Source organism: Aquarana catesbeiana, linkage group LG04 (assembly GCF_042186555.1).
Source record: "Aquarana catesbeiana isolate 2022-GZ linkage group LG04, ASM4218655v1, whole genome shotgun sequence".
In the NCBI taxonomy this organism is placed as follows: Eukaryota; Metazoa; Chordata; class Amphibia; order Anura; family Ranidae; genus Aquarana; species Aquarana catesbeiana.
In genome coordinates, this window is record NC_133327.1 from 329631398 (window position 1) to 329643026 (window position 11629).

At 42.9% G+C, this 11629-nt stretch overlaps 1 protein-coding gene across 2 annotated transcripts in view; it reads left to right on the plus strand.

The window, feature by feature from the left end:
- Window positions 1-11105, plus strand: part of HTR1E (5-hydroxytryptamine receptor 1E) — a 180246-nt gene extending 169141 nt beyond the window's left edge. Inside the window, exon 3 of one of the 2 annotated variants that reach the window (XM_073626898.1) lies at window positions 7808-11105. In XM_073626898.1, coding sequence (XP_073482999.1) covers window positions 7952-9055 — 1104 coding nt within the window. In that variant the 5' untranslated portion in view covers window positions 7808-7951 and the 3' untranslated portion in view covers window positions 9056-11105. The remainder of the gene's footprint in view (window positions 1-7807) is intronic. The other variant, XM_073626897.1, reaches the window with a different exon arrangement.
- Window positions 11106-11629: the final 524 nt, after the last annotated feature.

Genomic DNA, 11629 nt, shown 5'->3' on the forward strand with positions numbered 1-11629 from the left:
AGGGTCAGCAGCATGGAGGACAGGGGGTCAGCAGGATGGAGAACAGGGAGTCAGTAGGGCAGTGTACAGGCATCAGCAAGAGGATGGACAAGGGTCAGCAGGATAGAGAACATGGGGATCAGCAGGACAGAAGATGGGATTAGCAGGACGGAGGACAAGGGTCAGCAGGAAAGAGGACAGGGGATCAGTAGGGCGGTGTACAGGCGTCAGCAGGATGGAAGGCAGGAGGTCAGCAGCGCAGTGTACAGGGGTCAGCAGGACAGAGTACAGGGAGTCAAATTCCCCCCATTCACCCTCTTAACCAAAATCCATTCACCCCCTCCTATCACAAATCCCCCCAACCCCCCTCCTAGCACATTAGCCCCCCTTCATTCCTCCTTCTAGCACAGTCAGCAGGGTGGGGAATAGGGGACACAAAGGCAGAGGACAGGGATCAGCACGGCAAAGGAGAAGGGTCTGAAGGGCAATGTACAGGGGTCAGCAGGACAGAGGACTGGGGTCAGCAGGACAAAGGACAGAGGGTCTGTAGGGCAGTGTACAGAAATCAGCAGGATGGAGGACAGAGGTCAGCAGGATGGAGGACAGGGAGTAAGCAAGATGGTGGACAGGAGGTCAGCAGGACAGAGGATGGGGTCAGCAGGATGGAGGACAGGGGTCAGCAGGATGGAGAACAGGATCAGTAGGGCAGTGTACAGGCATCAGCAGGACAGAGGGCAGGGGTCAGCAGGACAAAGGACAGGGCATTGTACAGGGGTTAGCAGGACAGGGCACAGGAAGTTAAATTCCCCCACCTCATTTGCCCTCTTAACCAAAATCCTTTCACCCCCTCCAAGCACAAATCCCCCCAACCTCTTAGCACATATCCCTCATTACTCCTCCTAGCACAGCCAGCAGGGTGGAGGACAGGGGTCACAAAGGCAGAGGACAGGAATCAGCAGGGCAGAAGAGATGGATCTACAGGACAGTGTAGAGGGATCAGCAGGATGGAAGATGAGGATCAGCAGGACAGGGGAGAGTGTGGCAGAGAAGAGGGGTCACAAAGGCAGAAGACAGCAATCAGCAGGGCAGGAGAAAGGAGGTTAGAAGGGCAATGTACAGGGGTCAGCAGAACGGAGGACAGGGGTCAGCAGGATGGAGGACAGGGGTCAGCAGGACAGAGGTCAGGGGTCAGCAGGAAGGAGGATGTAGGGTTAGCAGGACTGAGGACAGTGGGTCAGATCGTGTCCCATTCCCCTTCTTAACTAAAATCCCCCCACCTCCTCCTAGCAAAAATCCCCCAAAACCCCCTCCTAGTACATATCCCCCCATTTATACTCTGAGCACAAATCCCCCCAAATTTTCTTTCCCAGCACAAATAGCCCCATCATCCCCTTTCCTCTACAAACCTCTCATCCCAACACAAGCACTGGTGTTTCTTATCCCCTCCACTACTGCCATTGTGGTCCCAGTACATTTTCCCCGCCTAAAAATTGCTACAGAGCTGGAAAGAGTTGCGGGCTGTGCTGTGCTCTCCCCCTCCTATCAGGACAGCACTCCTTCATGCAGCAGGTGACACAGGATCACTCCTACATCGGGCTGTACACACAGGGTTTGATTACCTGCCCACTATGTCCTCCAATGGACAGCAGGAAATGTGGGTAGGGGGCGGGTAATCCAACTATGCACAGTCCAATCTAGCAATTCTGTGTCACCTGCTACAAAGAGTAGTGCTGTTCTGACAGCAGGAGGGGAGCACAGCACAGCCCACACCTTCTCCCTGCTCTCTCCTCTCTTCCACTGTAACTACTCCTTAACATTTCACTTCAGTTCCCTGCTCCAGGCTGCCCTCCCTTTATCCCATCCCCTGAGTGCTGGGATGAAGAGAGAAACTCAGCAGCCAGGCACAATGTCCATAGGGGGTCAGGCCTGGGGGGGCACAGGTGAAATCTGGGGGGGTGCAGCCAGTCCCAGCAACCCTCTAGATCCAGGCTATGCTTAGTGCTAAATATAATCAAGGGCCTGACTCCACAGGCCCTCCACAGGGTTGATATGGAGGCACAATCCTGCTCTGGTGAGTCTAGAGGCATTGATGTAGATCCCCAGTAGGTTGTGTTTTTTTAATTTATGTCATATTCACTGGCCATGTGGAATAGACATCGAGCAAAGAAACATACTTCTTTAGCTTCAACACTAAGTAATCCCGAATTTTCACCAGGTCTACTTTCACATCTGTTACAAATAGGAGACTTCTTATCTGAAAATTATATGCTCTCGCTGGAATACTGTAAAACTAAACTACAATTGCCCCCTTCAAAATTGTTTCAATATGATCAGATTATAAATGCCTTATCTTTGGGCTAAATTTTAACGTTCAACCTGTCCACTATCTCTGAATCTGTTTCAAAGTTCTTGAAGAAATTTAAACCCAGAGAAGGGACATTATATCAATTTTATATGACCTTTTAATGGACTCAAACTGAAGATTTTCTGACATTGAATACTGGGAAAGAGATCTTAAAGGGTTAATTCACCAAAAAACTGCCTGGTGTCTGTAGATGAAAACAAACTCTGCAGCTCTGACTAAAATTGAAAAATGTTTTTGGTATAGGTGTAGGCCATTTTCATACCTCCCGAAGCCTGGCTGGAATACCCTCAACATGTTGGACATTGTTAAGCATCGCCTAGTCATTGCTAACCTCCACCATCACCTTTTTTGGTAAAGGTGTACTAACCCTTTAATATTACATTAGACCTTCTAGAATGGCAAGACATAGCAATATCTTATCAAGATTTCCATCAACACAACTCTAACTATAAAACCCTATTTAAGTGGTATATGGTCCCACAAGGTTGCTTCAGGAGCTGTGGATAGCTGTGGATAGATGGGCACCATGTTTGATATCTGGTGGTAATGTTCTAGGTTTTGGATTACAGTATTCAACTTATTCTTGTCATGATCACTTAGTGCCCCTGTTCCTCATTCCAGCACCCGGGTGTTGGCTGTTGCTTTTCCCCTGTCTGTGTTCACCTGCAGCTGATTGATCTGATCAGTCATCTGATATAAGCAAACCGAACACTCTATCCCTTGCTTGTGATAGAGACACAATTACCTGCATTGTTCTTGATCAAGCCTCCCATTTGTCTGCCTTGCTTGCTGTTTGATCTCCCTGTGTATGACCCAGATCAGATATCGGACTATTCCCTGAACTCAGCCTGCCTTATTACCTAGACTGGCATGGGATCGGATAGTGGATTATTCCCTGAGCTCAGCCTGCCTTATTACCTGGACTGTCTTAGAACCACATTATCTGTCTGCTAACTGCAAGTAGTCTGTTGTTTGCTCTGCTCGTGTCTGCCTTAGTGTGGCAGCCGGGCACTATAGCATTGTGTATAAGTCCTGGGGGCAACCAAGTACCGGTAGACCTGCTTGTTTTAAGGGAAAGGGGGCTGCTATAGGTGAAGCACACAGTAGCTAGCTATAGAGCTATAGTGTCTGACCACCTGCATTGAGGTAGGTGTGACATTCGTGACATTATCACAAGCCTTTAACAAAATTTTCTGTCAAAATGGACTTAGCACAGGCCCGTTTATTTCCTGAGGAATTTTGCAAATTGACACACCAAGTCCAGGAGCTGTCTGTGCGTGTAAACGCACCTCCAGCAATAACGCAGGAGCCAGAGCCTAAAGTTAGCCTTTCTGACCGTTTTTCCAGTGCCCCCCATGTATTTTCTAACTTTAAAAATAGTTGTATGCTATACTTTAAGCTCAAGCCACACCCCTCTGGTTCTGAAGCACAGCTGGTCCGCCTGATTATTACATGGTTGCAGGGGAATCCCCAGTCTTGGGCGTTTAGTCAATCCGCAGATGACCCAGCCAGAGGGTCAGTTGAAGGTTTTTTCAAGGCCCTGGGTTTACTCGATGATAACCCTGATCGTGCCCACTCAGCAGAAGCTAATCTTAGGTCATTACGTTAGGGTAAACGTACCGGTGAGCAATACTGTTCTGATTTCTGCCACTGGACACCTGACTCAGGGTGAAATGACCCCGCTCTGATTCCATGAAGGATTCCTTAGTTCACTACCCTGAACCAAAGTCATTGAATGAAGCCATGCAAGTAGCCATCTGTATAGACGGGAAATGCATACCGAAAGGTTTGTTTCTTTGCCCCCTAGTACACTGCCCACCTTTTCCCGGCCACTTTGTTCCTAGCTGTCCTAATAAGCCAAGAAACTTTAAGAGTCTAGTGCGGGACAGGTCTGCTTCCATAGACCATACTGTGTCTGTTTCCCTCAGAGATGGCTTATTTGTTCCTGCACAACTTAGTTCTGCCAAGTTTTCCCACCACCTCTCCGCTTTCATTGATTCTGGTGCTGCTAGCAATTTCATTGATAGGGACCTAGCAAACAGTCTACAGATTCCGGTGACTAAGGTGCACAGACCCTTCTCAGTCTTAGCCGTTGACAACTCTCCCTTGTCCATGGGTCTGGTGACCTTGTGTATGGTACCTATTACCCTGACCATTGGGGAATTTCACAGGGAGACAATCAGCTTCTACCTGATCTCTTCTTCTGCTTATCCCCTTATTTTGAGGTATCCCTGGCTTAAACTTCACAACCCACACATAAAATAGTAGAAAATGTAGCGTATAATATACAAACAAAAATGAATGGGTAATGATCAAGGGTAATGAAGTCCATACAACCACAAGTCCTTCAAAACAGTTTGGTGACCGGTAAACCCATATATGACAAACAGAATTTGAATTGTCCAAAGCAAAAAGATAAGTGATATAGTGTCCAACTGAGTGTAGACACGGATGCAATCACACCAGATGATGGATATTCAAGAGCTGGCACAGGTCTTGTTGGTCAATAGGTATAGGGACATCAAGCAGGGACAACATCAATGAGTAAGTAATAAATGCATACTCTTACTGAATCCAGTGGACTCCCCTGTCAGCGACATGTAGTCTTAAAGGCAATGTGCCCCACCGGGCGGATAGGAAGATGTCCAGGCAGTAGGAAATTCTAGGATGTACTCCACAGATACTCCAGGGATCACCCGGATGGATGGTCACTACTGGAACTCACGATTGGGATCTTGAAGTTGAGATGTAATGCTTATAGCGAAAACTGAACATTCACTCCCATCAGGATGATATGTGGAGAAAAAAAATGGATGCTTCCACATAGTGCAGGTAAAAATGGTATATTTATTTCTAAAACACCAAAAGTATAAAACGTGATCACAATAAAAATGAGGGCAGCATGGAAAATGGTGTAACGGTCCGATGCGTTTCGATCTAAGGGTCTTCTACTGGGGCATGAACAACACACTCCACGCTGCCAATATTTATAATACAATAACAAGTACAAGACAAATCGGGCACTTAGTGCCCCTGTTCCCCATTCCAGCACCCGGGTGTTGGCTGTTGCTTTTCCCCTGTCTATGTTCACCTGCAGGTGATTGATCTGATCAGTCACCTGATATAAGCAAACAAACACTCTATCCCTTGCTTGCGATAGAGACACAGTTACCTGCATTGTTCTTGATCAAGCCTCCCGTTTGTCTGCCTTGCTTGCTGTTTGATCCCCCTGTGTATGACCCGGATCGGATATTTGACTATTCCCTGAACTCAGCCTGCCTTATTATCTAGACTGTCATTGGATTGGATATTGGATTATTCCCTGAACTCAGTCTGCCTTATTACCTGGACCGTCTTAGAACCACGCTATCTGTCTGCTAACTGCAAGTAGTCTGTTGTTTGCTCTGCTCGCCTCTGCCCTAGTGTGGTAGCCAGGCAATAAAGCATTGTGTATTAGTCCCGGGGCAACTAAGTACCGGTAGGCCTGCTTATCTTTAGGGAAAGGGGGCTGCTATAGGTGAAGCATACAGTAGCTAGCTAAAGTGTGACCACCTGCATTGAGGTAGACATGACATTCGTGACAATTCTGCACAATAACTGAAGTAAAGATTTGTGGAGCTTTGGAGATTGTTCTTTTTCAGAAGTTGAATAATAAAATCCCCCCTGTCCTACGCCCATCTCTATTGGATATGGGTAATGTAACTGCCAGGAACCCAGCCATTATCCAGTGCTAACCTCCACGGTAAAGAAGCAGTATGTCCAGAACCAAATCCACTGGACAAAGGCCAGGAGTATCTAGCCATGGGGACCATATAGCCTCAAACTTCCCTGGTCGACCCTGGTGCCTGAAAATGTACTTCTCCAGTGGCAGTGTGTCTGCCATTTGGGTAGTCCACTCCTGTAGGGTGGGAGTGTCTGACCCCTTCCAATGCCTGAGAATTAGCTGTCGTGCCTGAAAGAGTGCCCTGGCTATAGCTTGTTCAGAGTTGTCCTCAATCTGGAGGTCATCTAGGATTCCTAAAACACAAGGCTTGGGGTCCATTGGGACAGTGACCTGGAATGCCTTATTAATAGTGGTGACCACTCCAGACCAGTAGAGATGCAGCTTGGGGCAGCGCCACAGCAAATATATAAGTTCTCCGTGGTCCCTGGAGCACCTGGTATATTCAGAGTTTTCTCTTAGTCCCATGCTATACAATCTTGCAGGGGTAAGGTGCTTTTAGAATCACTTTAATTAAAAACTTTCTTGTATCTTCCATAATAAGATATGCCAATCCTGAATACAATACTTGTTGTTGGACAGTGAGACTTAGGGGGTATTATTTTAACTGCTCTTGATATCCTTGTTTTCGTATTTTTATCTCTTACTTTCATTTCTCTCAACTACTTGGGCTAATATGTTGCTTTACTGCTCACTACAAAGATGCTTCATTCTTTTATTGGACGTAGTGTCCTCAAGCTTTATACCATACATCTTATAATATCCTAACCTCATCCCTGGATGGGTAGAGAGACAAACTTAACATGTCCTATGAGGTCTATGTCCGCAATGGGGGTTATTTACTAAAGACAAATCCCCTTTGCACTACAAGTGCACTGAAAGTGAACTTCAAGTGCAGTTGCTGTAGATCTGAGGGGGGCATGCAAGGAAAATAAAAAACAGCATTTTAGCTTGCACATGATTGAATGATAAAATCAGCAGAGCTTCCCCTCGTTTCAGATCTTTCCCTCAGACCTACAGCGACTGCACTTCCAAGTGCACTTGCAGTGCACTTGTAGTGCAGAGTGGATTTGCCTTTAGTAAATCAACCCCATTGCCTTTTCATACCACTTTATTTTAACATCTTTGGACATTGCATCTGCTATTGAATATCTCATGTTATTGTTTAACTTTATAGATATATTGGAGATTGTATGATGTATGTTTTCTTTTTTATTGAATTACACTTATCCTAAAATACTCAATAAAAGATTGAAATATAAATCTCACAATTACCATTGCATGTTTTTTGTAAGCAAGTTTCAAAACATAAAAATACATAGTAAGTAATGAGTTTTTATGTTGCTGGCTTTGTTGTAAAAGTATTATTTTCTGCAACATCCTTTTTTTTATCATTTTGTTGTCATTAGTTTTTCCTGATACTGTTGAACATGATTTTCTCTGCTATGCCCCCATCTGTCCTCCTTACCACAGCAGGAGCAGGAGATAATTTCACAGATCCTCAACATAAGCTGCAAAATAGCATTACACATTAATGGTAGAAGATATGTATTATATTTTTTCTGAACACGTCCTGTAGTGTAGTGTAATAAGGCTTTCTGTAAAATTCACCTTAAGGTCAGATTACACCAATAGGAGATGTAAAAGTCAATGTTATGTTTGTGCTTATAGATTCACAAACAGCAAAGAGAAGTCATTTCTTTCTTCTAATAAATGTTATTTAAACTGATTCTTTGTTCCAGGCTAGCCATGTGTAAGAAGAGGAAAGAGGTATTAGAATACTCTGGCGTCAAGGCTTCTTCACATAATGAATCTTTTCTTGGGAAAATAGTGCACAAGTTCAAGATGAGCACCAACTAACGCCTGAAAATTCTTTGACATTCTCCATGAGAAAGATGAATTTTACAAATTGCACAGCAGAAACAATTACAAATAAATCTAAAACCGTCACGGAAAAAATGCTGATTTCCTTGGCATTGGCTGTAATAACTACTCTGACCACATTATTAAATTCGGCTGTGATTATTGCCATTTGCACAACCAAGAAACTACACCAACCTGCCAACTATTTAATATGTTCACTGGCTTTTACTGATTTCTTGGTTGCCATTTTGGTAATGCCTTTAAGCATTGCCTACATTGTTATGGATACCTGGACTCTTGGTTATGTAATCTGTGAGATATGGCTTAGTGTGGATATGACCTGCTGTACTTGTTCGATCCTTCATTTATGCGTGATTGCTCTTGATCGATACTGGGCCATAACCGATGCAATTGAATATGCCAGGAAACGTACAGTTAAGCGGGCTGCTGTAATGATCTTAACAGTTTGGACCATTTCAATCTTCATTTCTATCCCACCTCTATTCTGGAGAAACCATCACAATATAAGCACCCCCAGCAGGTGTATCATTCAGCATGATCATGTGATCTATACAATATACTCCACATTTGGGGCATTTTATATCCCTTTGACTTTAATACTCATTTTGTACTATAGAATATACCATGCTGCAAAAAGCCTTTACCAAAAAAGAGGATCAAGCCGCCATTTAAGCAACAGAAGCAATGACAGCCAAAACTCATTTGCCCATTGCAAGCTTACACAGACATTCTGTGTGTCAGAATTTTCCACGTCAGATCCTACTATAGAATTTGAGAAGATGACTGCATGCGTGAGGACTCTGCCATATGACAACGACACTGACTTGACAGGGGACCGACAGCAGCAGATCTCTAGCTCAAGAGAAAGGAAAGCAGCTCGTATCCTGGGACTTATATTAGGAGCTTTTATGTTGAGTTGGTTGCCATTTTTCATCAAAGAGCTTGTTGTTGGGCTTAGTCTTTGCACTGTATCACCAGAAGTGGCTGATTTTCTGACTTGGTTAGGGTATGTGAATTCGCTAATCAATCCCCTTCTTTACACTAGTTTCAATGATGATTTTAAGATAGCCTTTAAAAAACTTATTAGATGCAAAGAGCATTCATAAAGTACCCAGGCGGGGCATCTGACTGTCTTATAGGCCTTAAAGGTGAGAAAATACCACATTATAAAAGATTGTCTTTTGAATCATGTCAGGTTAGGACTATGTTTTTAAAATATCTTGGCTTGGTGTCTTTTCTTTTATGTCTCGTCGTGTAATGCCGTCTTCTACCTCTGTTTTTAAAAGAAAAATCAGACATCAATTTTATAATAAATGGTAACATATTCCCAGTAGTAATGTTAAGGGGTTGTTACTATTACCAAATTTTAAAGCGTGATTTACGAAACATTGTGCTTTTTCCTTGGTATGAGTGCTGATATGAGCCTATAAAGCGTTTACATTTCTGTATAAACAAACTTGCAAAGAGTCCTTTTGTGCTTCTTTCTAAAAACTGCATGGAAAACAGGTAGCGGGGCTGATTTACTTAAGCAGTAAAGAATGTTCACTTAGCAATTTGAGTGTATACTTAAAAAATATGATGAAGCTATGTTCATTTTGAATACCTAAACATGTGCAAAAGAAATATACAGTATTTATAAAACTTGTTTCACATGACTGGATGATTGAAAAGGACTTTAATTTATTTACTAAGCTAGGTAGGGGTTGATTTACTAAAGGCAAATAGACTCTGTGCTTTGCATAGTGCGGTTGCACTCTGCAAGGGCATTTGCTCCAGAGCTTAGTAAATGAGGTAAAGCTTTAATTTGCAAAGAATACTCAATTGCGTGCAAGGAAATTAAAAAAAAAAACAGCATTTTACTTGCACGTGATTGGATGATGGAAGTCAGCAGAGCTTCGGCTCATTTATAAGCTCTGTAGCAACTGCACAGTCTATTTGGTTATAGTAAATCAACCCTTTACTTTGCTAAGAGAACTTTTTCTGCTCCTGTAGTAAATTAACCCAACTAAATCAGGAATTCAGTTCATAAATTGAATACAATTTTTTTAATGTAAATAATTAAATGTATTTATTAATACCATGTAGGTTTCATCAGAAATTATTTTTATCTCATTGCTACTGGGTCTTTTTTACATGGATTCCATCAAAATCCATAGGGCATATGACAGTGCCTTGCAGGTAGCCAAAGAAACAGGCTGATGTGAAGTCAGACATAGCAAACACTTTACCCTCTAAACATTATTGTCTCTGCTTTCTTTCATGCTTCCCGTCTCAGAAAACAAAATAGTTCTCCTGTAAGAGAAGATCATTACAGGATTACAAGTGAAGTCATTCTTCCATTACAGAATAATAGCATTATATAGCATTTCAAAAAAGACATCTAGGCTTTGTTATGATTTATTATAAAAATGTTTGGTGCCATCTTCCTGCTCATGGCAAATATCACAGTGTCCTCTTATAAACAGCAGCTGTGGTGATGCCTATAAACCCACAGGCTAAATAAATACATCATGCAGAAAATAAATCAGCAAATTGCTTGCTATTTTTAAACCTGGTTCTGAGCATTGAAGTTTTGGTAGGTAATCAATATGAATTTTGTCAAACCGAGATGACTACAGCATAACAAAAATAAATAATATCCTCTTGACAGTGTAAAAATAATTTGTGCTAAAGCTGTAGACCTGTTCTAGCATACAGTCTGTCATTAAACTTTGGTTAAAAGGAAAGCCAGAATCCCTAGATGCATTCTAAAGATGTGCTAGTTTGTATAAAATAAGAAAATCTACCAGAACAGCACAATGGACTTGTCACCAAACATAATAAGGTCATTTACAGATGTTATTAAAAAAGACAGCAGTTCTTCAGTAAGGCATTTAGAGCAGAAAAGTATAATGGGATTGACATTTTATGAAACAGTGCTTTAAATTAAAACGATTACTTTGCATATATACAACCGTGGCCAAAAGTTTTGAGAATGACACAAATATAAATTTTGCTGACTCACTTTTTATGATGGCAATTTGCATATACTCCAGAATGTTATGAAGAGTGATCAGATGAATGGCAAATAATTGCAGAGTCTCTCTTTGCCATGAAAATAAGCTTACTCACATAAAAAACATTTTCACTGCATTTGTGAAGAAGGCTTTAGGGCGCCCAAGAAAGTCCAGCAATCGCCAGGACAGTCTCCTACAGTTGATTCAGCTGCGGGATCAGGGCACCACCACTGCAGAGCTTGCTCAGGAATGTCAGCAAGCAGGTGTGAGTGCATCTGCCCCCACAGTGAGGCAAAGACTTTTGGAGGATGGCCTGGTGTCAAGAAGGGCAGCAAAGAAGCCACTTCTCTTCAGGAAAAACATCAGGTACAGACTGATATTCTGCAAAAGGTACGGGGAATAGACTGCTGAGGACTGGAGTAAAGTCATTTTTTCCCTGATGAATCCCCTTTCCGATTGTTTGGAGCACCCAGAAAAAACCTTGTGCTGAGAAGAAAAGGTGAGTGCTACCATCAGTCCTGTGTCATGGCAACAGTAAAGCATCCTGAGACCATTCATGTGTGGGGTTGCTTCTCAGCCAAGGGAGTGGGCTCCCTCACAATTTTGCCTAAGAACCCAGCCATGACTAAAGAATAGTAAAAAAACATCCTCCGAAAGCAACTTCTCCCAACCATCCAAGAACAG